This window comes from Panulirus ornatus, chromosome 59, assembly GCF_036320965.1.
Source record: "Panulirus ornatus isolate Po-2019 chromosome 59, ASM3632096v1, whole genome shotgun sequence".
Lineage (NCBI taxonomy): Eukaryota > Metazoa > Arthropoda > Malacostraca > Decapoda > Palinuridae > Panulirus > Panulirus ornatus.
In genome coordinates, this window is record NC_092282.1 from 6,934,373 (window position 1) to 6,950,827 (window position 16,455).

Here is a 16,455-nt window from a genome sequence, read left to right on the forward strand (position 1 = left end):
AGTAAGAACGAGTGAGCTAAGTCATTTGAGTGGCTCAGGAATAGATTCAGAAGATTCGTGCAATACAGGATTCATATTATAACTTACCTTGGGGTTGGGATAATCCATCCAGTTGAATATGTTACCCTTAAAGTTGGACTAGACTCATTTTCTTTGAAAAAGCTTTTCATTTGTTTTCTATGATAATTTTTTTTTAACAGTAATACAGTGATGTAGATCATTTCATAAACTGAATACAAAGAGTTGAATCTATGTAAATCTAACGTTTAGTACTTGATATATGACAAAGTTGGCAAACGTTTCTGTTGTGAGAGACTCGTTAGGCCCTAGTTTACGTCCATACCACCGCTCTTTATCCCACTCTTCATTGTTATCTCCTTTATTTCTTACGCCCGATTGTGAACTTTTGTACAAACTCTTGAATCCCGTTGAGTTGATATCGGTCCGAATACGAGAATTTCATTACATTTTGATGTATCACATGTCTATGTGTGTGTGTGAAGATTCGTCAAGACTAAAGTATAGCACGGACTTTGTCGATGACAACCCATTTTGGGGCGCGAGCCATTACTGGCACTAGTTGGGTGTGTGTGTGCTCGGGGTGCCATTACTGGCACAGGTCGGCCCTTGTATAATTGTGGTGTAATGGGTCATTAGATGGTTGTGTGTGTGTGTCTGTGTTGTCTAAGATGTGATGAATTGCTTCATCCCACGTATATTCAATTCATGGCACGTCACAATATGCTACAACTGTCATACCAACGTAGGTTAACAAAATATCTTGTTTTATGCATAATGTGTAATAATGATGATGAGGGGAAATCAGTGATAAAATAGAGTAGTTATACATTCAAATGCATTTTCTATTCCACGGGTTTTATTATCTAATAGACTGGCAATTGTAATGAAACCCTATACTATCATGCAAGCTTAGGTAAATTGGAAAATTATAAGGTAAACACTCTAAATGAACTTTTTATATATACAAAATAGTTGTATTATAACAAAATTAGATTAGTTTGTATTGTATAGCTTAAAATCTTAGTAAATTTTGCAAGTTTGCCAAATTTTTTGTTCCATTTTCATAAGTGAAATCCGTACATTTCTTGTTTACTGTTATTAACACAGTATATGAGTATCCGTAGTACTAATCATACCACTATATAGGTACAAAACATGTTTGTTAATGTTTGTTGGGTTTTTACGGCCATCGACCCATATGGTCTTTTGAGTTTAATAGGTAGTTTGGGGACAGCACAGAAATATCTAATGAGTTTAGGAAACAAAATATATATCAGTGGACTCTCTCGAAGTGATACAGAAGGGAGATGATAAGATCCGAGAACATTTATCCTACGGCGTTAAGTTAGACGATACGAGGGGGAAGGGGAGAAACGAAAATGAGAAAACGTACGGTTTATTTACGTGAAAGTAGGTGAAACCCTTCTAGAAATTAGCACAACCTATGAAGCCCTACCAAATTTCCTCCTAACGGCCACATAAGGACGGTGCATGCATAAAGCGTATATATATGGTCTTTGAGTTATCTTGAACACCTGAAGAAAGTGATCAAGTTTTTTTTGATTGGTGGTTATAACTTGAGATTGCCTTAATGACTCTGGCAGTCAGTGGGGATAAAGCCCAGATAACCAACCTAGAGAGCCGAAATGTACCCTAATTTTCAGTGTTATAGTCGAATACACAACAACGCAGATGGTGCCTCTTCCATCTCTTCAACATATAAAAGTGTCTGCTGGAAGTGGCTCGATTGCTGGAATGCGTCTATGTCCACATAGCACATAAACCTCCCAGCAACTTGATATAAACAGCTTCCCATAAATATCCATTTCTTTTTCAAATAACATTAGAAAATAAGGATATTTTCCTCCTAATGGAAGTAAAGCAGCCTAGTTGGCACTAAGTGCGAAATATTAACAGGATTGCACACTACGTCTATGAGAAGATCAGTGGGAAGAATGGGTGTTGAAAATACAAATGAAATCAAATCAGAATGTTTGACACAATACAGTATTAGCATGCTTCACACAATACGTAATGAAGAGTTTAGTTACTACAGTGTGATGAAGGACTATGAAGTACATAATGTTACAGCTCCTTCGTCAGCTATAATATAAATATACACATACTTTCTTTTTATTCTAAAATCGTCTTTTGTAAAGTCTTCATGGTACCGTTGCTCTAAGGTATTTTTACCCGCTGGAGGTTTCTAGTTCTCCCGAGGCGTCAGTCGGTGAGGTACTCGGTCGTGATACTGAGGTCGTCCACGGCGACCAGGTTGTACAGGTCGCTGCCTAGATCTGCCTCCAGCACCAGCTGCAGGAAAAATAATATACAAGAGTTAACCAGGAGGATATCAGCACAAGTCTTCTGCACTGTCATTATTTTGCGCACGTAACCAAACCGACAGATGCAACATTTGTCATAATTGGTTCACTAAAATTCTCAGCACATTTTAGTCCTGGCTTTAGAACTGATAATTTAATTTCTCTGGATCGAAGCACTTCATCACACGTTACGCAATACACTCATCCACCTAAGTCCTTACTATGCTACAATAAAATATAGGCCTCTCTATGCCAACTAGGCTACAATTAAATATAAGCCTTTCTATGCCAGTCATGGCACCCAGTGTATATCCATCCGAAATCGGGTTATAATCGAAAAGATCCCGTGCCAAGCTTAATCTTGACGAAATCTTATACACACTCAATGACTAAGCCAACCTTTACACACAAAGTGACCCGGCGCATCTTTACACGCACAAAAAGTAGACCCCTCACCTGGAAGCCATTGTCATGCTCGCTCACAGGGATGTAGTAATCCACGTCGTGCTGGATCCAGCTTGGGTGGTTGATGTCTCCGTAGGGCGCTAGGTTCAGGAAGGGAAGGTCATCGTACTTGCCGCTCGCGGACTTGGTACGCATTCTGGAAGATCGTCAAAACACCATCGATGTAGGTAATGTGAATCAACACTCGCTTTTTTTTTTTTGGTTACTTATGATAACTGTAGAACAAATTCACGTATCTTTTGCTATTGGTGAGTACGAGCGAAGTTCAGAAATAGACTGTTTCAAGTTTACTTGAAGTTACTGAATGGTTATGGAATACAGTTTTGCTGTGATTCATTCTTTACGTAGTTCTCAAACCTCTCATGTCGGAGTCCTCGTAACACACTAAAACTTTACATTTAGAGAATTCGCAATAACTGTATTTTTGGTGATGGGGACGAAGTACATTTTTCTTTCGTTAAAGTTAAGGATCAGTAAGTGTAAATGCAGACAATACACGCCAGGTAAGTCAACTGGTGTGTGTGTGTGTGTCGTGTGAGGATATGTATACAAGACGCTTTCCACTAACCTAAGGACGGCGGGGTAGACGACAGAACCTCGCACCCAAAACTTGATGTGGAGCCTCTTCCTCTGTCGCGTCGCCACGCACAAAGCGGGCGACTCCATTGTGATCACACCTGTGGGAATAACATTGATCACATCTACATTTAGAATTACTATGTAGTCTTAATACGTACGGGAGTGGAACAGGCTGGAGTGGAACAAAGTGTTGCCTTCCCCTCAAAGCCAACCAAACCCTGGCGCATTGTAATTGCCAAAAAGCATCTGAATAAGATTATTATTATCATACGTTCAACTTGTTTTGGAATCTAATATGTTATGAAGAAGTTCACACCCACCAAAAAGACTCACACGAAGTAAGAGAAAGCTTTGTACACACGTAGAAAGAGAAAAAACCTAGCTACCTTTGGAGGCGGGTGATATTACAGACCCTTCAAAACATAGAGCGAGGAGCCTCGGGCCGACCACACCTTCATTTTCCAGGGGTCAAAAGTAATCACCAGTTCCCTCCAGACAATCAGACGGTTCCATGACAAATACATGATCTTTGTTCCTCACCCGAATGGATGTCGAATCGTTCAACGAAGAGGAAATTCTCTCCGTCTGAGGGTTTGGGCACCTGTAAGGAGGGGTCGAGCTCGCTCCACTTCTGCAGCTTCCAGCGTCCGCCATCCATGTTGCCCTGCGACCAGCCTGCAACCCAGACATTGAGCGTTTGATATCGTGTACCTGAGGCGTTTGAGTAATAAGCCTGCCTGGAGTTGTCAATCGTTTTTGTGGTTATGAAGCACCTGACTTCAATTTGCACCAGAAATAAAGATGACAAATGATGGGGCTAAGCGTTAATTTTATTTACAAGCTAAATTGTAAATGTATTTCCAAAATGGATAATATGTCATCATTGACTATAAGTGTATTAGTAAAGAAAACTATTCCAATAAAACGTTTTCTAACTCAAACAGGAAAATATGACTTAAATCACTGACCCAACAGACCATCCTCGAAGTCAAAGAAGTTGGAAGAGTGGGTTGGAACGACCCTCACGCCCTCCAGCTCCACCATGTTGACGACCACAGAGTTGTTGGGATGCCCGCCTAGGGAACCCTCTGTAGGGGAGGCCAAAGAGGAAGGGGTGGTGGTCAGCCGAGGCAATGTGAAGGTCACTTGATATACGGCAAAATACAGGACAATCGTAAGTTGACATTAGACTTGAAGGTACGATGAAAAAATAATGGAACGGAGAGGAAAAACGTGGAATGTAAAGAGAGAGAGACTGGGAAATAAGGGAAAAGTAGATTGAAAATTGAAGTGACAGAGAGAGAGAGGTACTGAGACATTGAGAGAGGACCCTTCGCTTACCCAGGACGATGGAAAAGATCTCGCCGATAAGGAGGGGAACCAGCCTGACACTGTAGGTGATCCAGTAGTGGTTCTGTTGGTCGCCGTACGCGTCCAGGTTGACCAGAAGCGCCTCGTCGAAGTTGCTGTTGGGGGGAGCTCAGTGTAACACGGGAAGAAGTCAGTGGAACACTCGCTAGTGCTACAGATGTTAGGGGGTGGGTCTTGAGGGTCAGGTCAAAGGTCACACCATTCATAGCCAGGGGTCAATACTGTCGTTTACACGAGTATAAGTGACAGTCTACATGTATGATGCTAGGTTTGTTATGCCAGAAATCGTCAACCACTCAAATACACTTAATCTAAAGCTTATGAAAACTAAGTTTGAAAAGAATAGAGACGGGAACACCGTCAAGATAGTATCAAAAGAAGAGATTTTGACAAAATTTTTGTCCCTTTGTACATTGTTAATTCTATGGCTGTTGACTAATAGTTATTAGTTCAGACTCCATGAATTGTGTCAAATCATTAAGTATGATAAATCTTAGTTAATCTGTTGGTATTAACGGCCAGTGACCTATGAGGAAGGTCATTAGGCCTCCAACCCTCACTGCTTTAATATACTCTTGTTTAAAACATTTCAGATTTTCGTTACTACGTCTTACTTAAATCCGTGCGTTCTGCGGACCTTCAGGTCACACGGGAACTCTGAGCTTCCGTCCATCCAGAAAGTAATGGAGATGTTCATGGTATTGCTGACTGCTTTCAGCTCAGGACTCTGCGCCAGCACCGTCCCTGTTGGGTAAACAACCCAGGCCTTACTTTAGCATAATGTCGATAATAAATGTGTATTAGTTACATGTGAGGGGAAAATTCAGATCTTGTGGATGAGTCACGTACTTTCTGAATCTCTTACCTACCCTCGAAGGCTAGACAATTCATTTCAATTTAAATGTTTATAATATGATTACTCCAAGGACATATTCTCTAACACAATAGTTACAGAAAATGTCTGTATCTGGAAGCTATAACTATTACATAACGAAGTTGATGTTTGGAGTGACGTAGTCTAGAGCAAGATCTGAGGCATACAAAACCATTAGTGTCAGAACGAGCTCACAGTGGCATAGCAAGCATAAACAATAAGCATAGATTTTTCGTTAGCTGGCTTACTCAGTTACCCATGCCGTCTCAGCTACCGTAAAAAAAATAGTTTTTTCTTTCTCGTTACAAACTCTTAGTTTTTGCTCTAATCATTGCTGACGGATAGGCTTCCAATTCAAAGTAAAACAAAGACGGGTGTGTCCCAAAGGAAAGAAATATCTTTGATTATAAGTTTTCAGAGCTTAAGAAAGATTTTAGGAAACTATACCAGAAAACTACCAAAAAAAACTTTCTCGACAGTTTTCAAGACATTAATGTGAATTCCTTTGAAAAACGTGTTTAGACAATTTAAAAAAAAAACTTCAAAAGTGTGACATTGTTCAAAAAAACGTAGTCAAACTGAGAAAAAAAAAAAGATAATTCCTAAATGTATACGCACTTGAAAGTCTTTTTTTTTTTTTTTTTAGAAATTGCCTGAAACAATATTATGAAAGCTCACATGATAGAAACATGTATAGAGAGCCACTGAGAGGCATGCTGCCACCTGCTTACCAGACAATGTGTTCATAGAGGCGATATGCAACACCCAGGGGCCAGCAGGTGGGCTGCCCACGGGGAGGTTCTCACTGTCGAAGAGGACTCTCCCCCAGGTGGCTGCGTTCATTAGGCTCATCGTCCACCCCTGTGAGGAGGACTGGAAGTCGAACATGAGAGACCCTGTGGTCCCCTCGGTCGTCGGGGTATCGGTTGGGAAGTCTGTCGGGGTATCGGTTGGGATGTCTGTCGGAGTATCGGTTGGGACGTCTGTCGGGGTATCGGTTGGGAAGTCTGTCGGGGTATCGGTTGGGACGTCTGTCGGGGTATCGGTTGGGAAGTCTGTCGGGATATCGGTTGGGAGGTCTGTCGGGGTATCGGTTGGAAGGTCTGTTGGGGTATCGGTTGGGAAGTCTGTCGAGGTATCGGTTGGGAAATCTGTCGGGTTATCGGTTGGGACTTCTGTTATGGTATCGGTGGGGAAGTCTGATGGGGTATCGGTTGGGAAGTCTGTTGGAGTATCTGTTGAGAAATCTGTCGAGGTATCGGTTGGGAAGTCTGATGGGGTATCGGTTGGGAAGTCTGTTGGAGTATCGGTTGGGAAGTCTGTTGGGGTATCGGTTGGGACGTCTGTCGGGGTATCGGTTGGGACGTCTGTCGGGGTATCGGTTGGGACGTCTGTCGGGGTATCGGTTGGGACGTCTGTCGGGGTATCGGTTGGGACGTCTGTCGGGGTATCGGTTAGGACGTTAGTCGAGATATCAGTTGGGATGTGTGTTGTAGTATCTGTCGGGGGTTGTGTGGGAACAGTGGTGGTGGTGGTGGTAGCAGCAGTGGTGGTAGTGGTAGCATCAGTGGTGGTGGTGGTAGCATCAGTGGTGGTGGTGGTGGCATCAGTGGTGGTGGTGGCATCAGTGGTGGTGGTGGCATCAGTGGTGGTGGTAGCAGCAGTGGTGGTGGTGGTAGCAGCAGTGGTGGTGGTGGTAGCAGCAGCAGTAGTGGTAGTGGCAGCGGCAGTGGTGGTGGTGGTGGTGGTGGTAGTCTTGGTAGTGGCATCGGTGTACACATTAATAAGGATCTGGTCAACAGCGCAGCCATACATGAGGTCGCCAGGTGGTGCCACCACTCCGGTGAAGCAGTATATAGACAGCTGCCGGTGATACGATAAACAAAGATTTCCCTTCACGATATATATATATATATATATATATATATATATATATATATATATATATATATATATATATATATATATAATATGTATATATACACATATATCCACGGTGTGAAAATCCCCTCATATGCATATGACCTTATAATCGTACAGTCAGAACATTAGTTCGTTCAAATCAGAATGCCTGCATTTGCACTGAAATCCGTCGTCTTAACCTTTGACAGACATGAATTCTACCTGTACCCTTCCATCACCTTGAATGATTTAACACTCCCAGTCAACAAAACTCTCACAACCATAAATGACTTTCACTCCCCACGCCTCAAACATCGACACAAAGTTCCCACATACAAACTAAACGCACTCGGTACACTTACCTTTACCAGATTTGGACAAGAGAAACAAAGTTTCTTAATGTCCTCTACAAACAGTTTGATCCACTCCAACCTAATCTACGCCTCACCTGCCTGGTTATGCGCCCTGCCAAAACTAAACATAACAACGGTGCACATTATACAAACACAAAGCAGTGAGAACATTCACTAGCTGTCTGGCAGCCACAAACATTCAAAATCTACAAAATCAAGTAAAAAAATAGAATACTGCCATTACAATTCAACGTGCTTGGCACATGGTTCTATGTAAGAGCGCTGGGCCCCTTCCAACTGAAAAACCTTATCACCAGCCACTAACCCTCAAGTAGAAGTAAAAAGCTTACCGCTGCTTCACACTCCAAAGCAATAATAACAGAACATTTACACTCCGTAATGACTGGACAAGTAATAAACAACTGCCCACCCATCGATTCCAAAACGCCACTCCAATAGATATACACCCATCTAAAACTACACTCCCCAGTCATGTTCGAGTTATGCTTTCTCACATGTGTTCTGGTTACCACCCATCTCTCCAACATTATCAACACAAACATCCTTATCCTTATCGAAGACGCAGTAGTCTACACTCTTTAAATGTCGTATGTTCATCCTATAAAGAGTTACACATATCACCGCACTTTCTTGAGCCGTGATCCTATACACTGAAGCCCCATGGAAGGGAAAATGGGGCTAAAAAAATAAGGTATATATATATATATATATATATATATATATATATATATATATATATATATATATATATATGTGTGTGTGTGTGTGTGTGTGTGTGTGTGTGTGTGTGTATAAATGTATACATATTTATAAGACGAACACAAATGTACCAATCGATCACAAGACTTATAAGTAATGTTTTCCGGGAGGATAACGCACCAGTATGGGGTAGTCCATGGGCGGCAGTTCTGCCGTGACAGTGATCCAATAGTTTGTGTCTGGCGTGGCGTACTCCTGTAGGTCCAGGAAGGTTTCCTTCGGCCGTCCTTGCTCGTGCACGGCCACGTACATGTTACTGGAGCCATACCAACGGGATCTCAGGAAGAACTTCATGGTGAAGTTGATACCCAGGGTAGCATCGAAGTACGGCGTGTAGAGTTCGTCGCTGCGGAACGCTTCGTCCATTACGACGAAACCGTTTTCGTTCGAACCTGGTAAGGTATTGTCCAGGTCATTCCTGTTCGTCCATCGCCAGAAACCACTATAGGACGTCCATCCGTCCATGGAGTTCTCGAAGTCGAAGATGAGTCGCTGTCCGCTTGCTACGGCCAGGAGGCCGAGCGTGACGGTGGCGACTACCGCCCTCGGTGAGCTGAGAACCATAGCGACCTCAGTGGATATCGTTGCTAGGAACGGTAGGGAGGGGGTTATATACTCCGCCTTATCTGGGAGGAAGGGTCACCTGTCTGCGTATGACCACCTGACGCAGTTAATGCCGCAGCTTTATCGTACACGAACTGTCTGACACGGGGAGTTTGTTAACTTTGACCCCTTTCACTTTACCTGACCTCTTCCCCACCTTACACCCAACACATTAGCGCAAGGAGAAATCTGTCTTTGGGGAACATGATATGAAACTATGCCCCGAGATTACAAGACGCGTACGAAATTATGTCTTGTTCAGGTATAATACTGTATGCAGTAGCGATATTAATGGGCATCCGATGTTGAGACCACATCGTATGAATCTTCTCCGTGCTATGTTAAAATACTTCGAGTTCCATGTATGTTGTATGATCGCACATCAAAACAAATGCCATCAGAGTTTTGGATTAAATGAAACAAAAACCTCACCTGCGTTCTAAAGCCAAGACACAACCGCACACACGTTAGATTGGACTGGATTATAAAAGTTAGGCCTATAAGCCAAGCACATGGGCATCTAAGGCACAAATATTAAAGAACAGATCCGTCTTACATCTTTTAACTTTCGACTTGCGAAACCTCTCCAGCAGCGGTATTGTACGATCACGATGCAATTATTACCAACGCCGCTGAGTTTATAAGAAATGAAAATTGACTATCTCAAAAACAGTCCAGCTGTGTTTTAAGCTTAAAGGCATACCCAAAATGCTCTGTAAAACCCCTGTGGCCTCTCTTGCCTAACCCACATGAAATCTGCATATTTCGTATTCTCGCACGAAACATGTTCTTATGTTCTTATTGCGAGTACATTTTAATCTCAAATTGCTAAAAAAAAAAAAAGTCAAACATATGGCAGTAACAGTCACTGTTGGAAGTTCTAACATGTGACACAGACACAGCGCGTCATATTTGATAAGCCGCAATCGAGGAGGAGGAAGCAATGATGTGCAGGACGTTCACTTCCAGCGTAAGGGTGACGACGCTAAGGGCGGACCTCCCTGGTAAACACGTACCGTGGGATCCCTACCACCTGTCTGACATCCTGCTTATGATAGGCTGCAATTGATACGGCCAGTTCACTGGTAAAATTGGTACCATTGTTGGCAACCGTGGTTTTGCCAGTGGTTTGATAGCCACTCGATTCCTTAGAAATGGTTTGTTGGTGAAGCAAATTAATTCAGGCAAGGAGTTTGTTGGCAACGGGGCTTTTGTTAGTTATGACGGCAGTGGTTTGTCAGTGAAATTCGTCTTTTGGTGCAATGCCTTTTTTCGATATTTTTAGGATGGTTAAGGTTTGTTACCATGGGTTTATTGGTTAATGTGATTCGAAATGCTGGTATCTCGCTTGTCAGAGGTTTGTTGACGCCATAGACCAATGTGAATTTTTGATACGATTGGCTTAATACTCCTGGTTTGGTTGTTTGATTAAATCCAACTGTTGTTAGGTAAAAATCTGCGTATTGCAACCAAGGGCACTGTATGAACGATAGACTGAATTCTGTTTAAATTTGGAATGGTTTTAAAATCACTTCCACATTTCTGCTTGGATTCACATTAGATGAATATGTAAATATATGAGGTAGTCAGTCAATCCAAGAAAAGTAGTTATCGACTTAAGTAGAGAGGGAATACCCTAATCCCAGTTACTATTTCCCAAAGCATTCATTTATCTTATCATCGCACAGTATAACCATGTCTGACTTTCCGGTAATATGGAGTTTCATTGGCCTTCCATAGAAAAAAAAATGTGGTTATATTACGCTTACTTCTTTTTTGTGTAACTATTGGTAATCTTTTCGTATATAACGGTTAAATTAGCCAAACATTTTTAAGACCTCTTGATTAGATGAGAATTCTAACCAAATGTAATTTCTTTACATTTTAGTGCAGTTATTTCGAGTGATGGTCTGGTATTTGTAAAGATTATTTCTTAATTTACTATGCTTATTCAGTTTAGTATATACCATTCTGAATAACAACTGTTCTTTTCCTCCAGGTAATGATTAAATTTAAGAAAGGTGCAGAGGGAATGCTGAAAGCAGCAGAGAGGAAAACAAGACATATTCACCCTTCTAAATTGTAAGGCATGAATATATACAGATGCTTAAAAAAAAAGACATACATTGTTAATTCATCAGAAACAAAAGAGGCGAGGTACGGTAAATATACTGAAAACTTGACTGTAAAGATATACTCCAATGTGATAATGTTTACAGAAGATGCAAAGGCCATAAGGGAAGTGAAAAGAAATAATGACTGCATCAATGTACAGAAAAAGAGGGCACTATCTGGGTAGGCAAAACTGGGCATGTTTGAAAGTACAGTAGTCTCAACAATGTTGTACAGATGTGAAGCATGGGCTATAGTTGAAAATGCATAACTAAAACAACAGGAAAAGCAAAAGATATTTGCAAGGCCTTTTATATATTACACCTTTATACAATACTAACAAGACACCGGGAAAACAGGCATTTTACATACTAGGGACACTTCTAGAGGCATCGGTAAGGTGGTCTTCGGTAACACAGATGGCTCTAGCCTAGTCCCATGTTCGTTTGGCACCCCATTGCTCCTTCCTACAAAGGGGATAGATCACACTGGATGAATCTAGTCAGGATCTTCACTGGATTTGACGTGCTTGTTGATTCAAAACAAAACCACATGCAAAATCAGCTGACAATGATAATCGCAAAATAATAAAATTTCACATGTATTATATTGAATACGCCAAGAAAACTGCAAACTGTACATCTACAGGCATGAACAATGGAAACAGTACTACTTATGGTCAATGTTGACATCTAGCAAAAGCAGTCTGCCATTCAAGTCACTTTATTCTACCAAAGTCTTTTATGTGTAAGCAATTACAGAGGACCATTTTAGGGTGAATCTACCCAACCTGAGAGCCATGGGTCACAAAGTTTTGTAAGTACCTTTGACAAATCAGGCCACTGCTCACTGTATCCCATTACAATGCCCAACAAGTAGACACCAGCACAAAGCATAAATGTTGAAAAAAAAATGACAAAAAATACAAATAGAAACTCAGTCATAAAAAGGGACTTAAATCCATAATTCTAATAACCCTTTTTGTCCAGCACTCCACTCCCTTAGGGTAACAAGAATATTTTCTGTATCTCAATGAGGTTACATGAAAGATGTTACCTTTAAGGTGTTGCTATTGGGCTCATGAGTCTATGGTAATGTGGTGAGACCATAGCAGATGGTCAAGTTGGAGTGTATCTCATCAGTGAACAATCTTATCTCGGTAACAACATATTGACAGTTCAAATGTAACTTGGTGTTTTTTATCTCTGAATACCTCAAGTACATTACACCTTTTGTTGTTGTCATGGCAACACTTTTACAATGCAGAATATACATTTCTGCTCTGATGCCTATGCATCATTTCACAGGCAAACAATTTTTTGGAAATGACTATCAGACGAGATTACAGGTCATTATGTACCTGTAAACTAAAATCCCTTTACAGCAAATTTTTATACCATATTTCTTAGTATATCCATTCTTTTTACTATATTTCTTAGTATATCCATTCTTTTTACCATACTCCAAGTTTTGTCATTCCTCCTTTTCATGAGTACAGCTGCTAAATCTTTGAAAGTGTACTTATATTTTTTTCACAGCAAGGGAGTGTTAGTATTTTCATAATACTTCTTTCAATTCTACTTTATTTATAAACTATAATGTACAAATGCTCTCTTCATAATTCATTCATCAACTATTCTGTTTACTATATGATTGTGGCTATGATCTACAGGTGACAGTGGCATGCAATATTTTTTCAGTACTGATCGGAGAATTCCAGCAATATCTATGGGCAATTGATGGAATCAAACAGTAGCTCAGATTAAAGATTAGATACTCAACTGAAGCCTAGAGCAGTCATCCTAGGATTTCCTCATATGAAGCCTGAAGCACTAAAAGGGTCAAAGTCCTATACCCACTGAAGGGGTTAACAGTCTGTAAGTGACTGTGTGCTTTATTTGTGTGTGTGTGTGTGTGTGTGGTGGGGGGACTAAACTGTGTTTTGAGTTTACTAAATAATTTTCGGGGGACTAAACTTCTGTGTTTTGAGTTTACTAAATAATTTAGTCTAAAATAATGGTTAAACCACAATACTTCAGCCTGCTTGGTTGCTCAGAATTAGTTATGCTAAACGGGATGAGACTGCTAATGAAAGATGTTCATAAGAGGCAAAGAGAGTAATTCACAGAACTGGTGGACATGATGATACACGAGATATAGTGTGAGGGTCAGTGGAACATGAGGGTAGAGATACTGCAAAACAAATACAAAGTTGATGAAATTTCAGGAGGATGAAATGTCTTTTTCATATACAATTGTTTCTCCCACCTTAGTGACATTGTGTCAGGAACAAACGAACAATAGCCTCACTTTCAATCCACTCCCTTGCTTTCATATAACATGCAATATACTGAAACCAGAGTCTACCATTCACAAGCCAGCCACACAGATTATTTACCTTGAATGTTACATATGGCCCCCAGCATATACTACGGTGAACCCATTATTATATCACGTGCATGCCTCTTGCCCTCCTGAATGTTGACGCCTTGACATCCATTCACTCCATCCTTCCATCTTTTTGACCTCTTCCTTCCTCTCTCAGCTTCAGACATATAGATCCTTTCAGTCAGTCTTTCTATGTTCATCCTCTCCATTGTCCTAACCAATGCAGCACACCACAGTCAGTTCTCTCATTTACACAATTTGCTACCAAACCTCTCCATTACATTCATTTTTCACACTACATATGTCCTCAGGTATGTAATTTCCAATGTTTCCATCTCTTTCCTTTCGCTTGCAGTCAAGGCCCATGACTCACATCCATACAACACCACCAGGACTACCAATATACCTTCAGACATACCCATCTTTGCCCTAACAAACAGTAACTTCTTTCACAGAGCAGTAATGAGATTAAAAAACAGGAAAGGTGCAGATGGGGTGATGAGTTTTATGGTAGAGAATAGAGATGAAACCCCCTCACAACGAACAAGGAAAGCTTGTATGAGAGCCCCAAAAATTGGCATTTCATATGATTAACTAAGGGAATCACTGTTCAACTATATATGATTAAATAAGGGAATACCTGTTCTACTGTAATGATTAAATATGGAAATACCTGTTCTACTGTATATGATTAAATATGGGAATAACTCTTCTACTGTATATGAGTAAATAAGGGAATAACTGCTCTACTGTATCAAGGTTGTAAAAATTACCAAAAGAATCATAAAGAAATATATCTTTACACATAAATCCTATTGTGTATAAGATTTCTGAATGTTCATGAAAAGTTTATACTAAACCCCTTACAAACTAGGAATAAATGGAATTTCTGGGGAAGATGTATGCAAAGTAGATTCTAGCACTTCTAAAGCAATTAAATCAAGAAAAAAAAGTTTTTCTTTCATACCTGATTGCTGTTTTCCATGTTAGTGAGGTGGTGCCAGGAACAGATGAAGAAAGCTCGCATCTGCTCACATCCATTCTCTAACTGTCATGTGTAATGCAAAGAATCACAGCTCCCTATTAGCAACTAGGCACCATAGACCTCTCCCATGGTCTACTATCATAAAATAAGGAGAAAGTGTTAAGAGTATTCATAAATTTAGCAGAGGTATTAGAAATATAACAGAAGATTACATGAATGCAGGTAAGAGCCTCTACAATGGAAGCAGAGCATATGTGAGAGTAGAAGGTAGAATAATGAAGTGGTCTGAAATAAATGTATAAAATAACCAGAGTTTATTGTTTATTAACAGTACAGCAATAAGATATGCAAATCTTATAGTGGGTTACAACTGAACAAAAATGTGGATGATACTTTCAGAGCATCATAAAAAAAATTGGACAACACATTGAATTGCCTTGGTCATATGTTTAAGAGAGGATTGACTTGAAATGTTAATAAAAGCAATTCTTGTGTTTGAATGATCAAAGTGATGTGTAATTACAGTAACTACTAAAAGGCAAAGGTTTGAGCAGAATAATGTATGAAAAATGGGCTGGAAATGCTCAAGCAACTTTGCTGAATAATGAAATTTTAATTGCTCCTTAGGTGCAGAACATTGACTCAAATACTCCTTATGATGATGTTTGGGTGACTGAGTGATATTTCTCCAGCTGTGACTGACAGCATCACCTGATTCCCTTACAGCCAGTGCCTGGAGGTAAAGAATTCAAACAACTGACATGCACAACATCTTAAGAAGTAACCACAGAATAGGAATGCCAAGGCAGTCTGGATTGCCAGAAAGCTGGATGTAAAATGTGATTGAAAAGATGAATCTGATGGCGGAATGCATAAGTGGATGCAGCCAATAGCTTAACCCATGCACTGTTTAATTTGCTTTACACAAATCAGTATTCCATCCCCATCAGTTGCATTCAATCTTTGCAGCACTATACTCTAAGCATTTCTATTTGAGAATTTTGTGTGCCAGGCTGTTAATTACTGTCCTTCAAGGAGATGCAGCCATTAGATGGAATAATTGGAACTATTCCTTGGCAAAGTATGTTATCAAGTGCCTCAGTTTTCCCAATTGTTGAGTGAGGAGGTGTATCACAAAAAAAAATGAAGGAAATACTGAGGAAACATATCTCTAATGATAAAAACCCCTCTGATACTATTTACAAGGATAACAGATGATGATTCTGTTGGCTAACAACCCTGTTAATCCAGCAATAGCAATGGTTTTAGTGGATGATAATTAAAAAGGGTTTCAGTGGTCAGTACCGGCTGTGACTTCATCACTGTTTTGAAATCTCCTGACTCCAAAACTTGGATTTAGTCAGTGAACTATGAAAACAAGAACTAAAACATAAGCACCACATGTTAAAAAAACAGAGAGTAAAAATAACAAGGATGGGAAAAATTGTGTCAGCAAAATTATAGATATCTCTACATGTTGAATGAATTTACCATGAGCTGCATATAACCTACAGTGGCCTCTTAATGGATCACAGCTGGGGTGCAAGCACCCTCCACAGTAAGGTTATTCAGTTGTATTATATACATTCCATCATTTTATATTATATATATTGTATACTATCTATCTATATCTCTGAGCCCGTCCTCTTTGGGAAAAGTCTCCATAACTTATGAACTCCAGAGTCACTTTCTAGCTTC

General features: G+C 40.3%; 1 protein-coding gene across 1 annotated transcript; it reads right to left on the reverse strand.

Moving 5' to 3' along the window:
* Positions 1-1,401: 1,401 nt before the first annotated feature.
* LOC139767076 (uncharacterized) lies at positions 1,402-9,259 on the reverse strand. The gene is made up of 9 exons (XM_071696042.1): positions 8,790-9,259; positions 6,366-7,497; positions 5,375-5,504; positions 4,731-4,855; positions 4,358-4,477; positions 3,930-4,064; positions 3,379-3,487; positions 2,802-2,946; positions 1,402-2,334 (listed from the first exon to the last, which is right to left on the reverse strand). The coding sequence occupies exons 1-9, from the start codon at positions 9,231-9,233 to the stop codon at positions 2,245-2,247; spliced, it is 2,430 nt and encodes an 809-aa protein (XP_071552143.1). The 5' UTR covers positions 9,234-9,259; the 3' UTR covers positions 1,402-2,244.
* Positions 9,260-16,455: the final 7,196 nt, after the last annotated feature.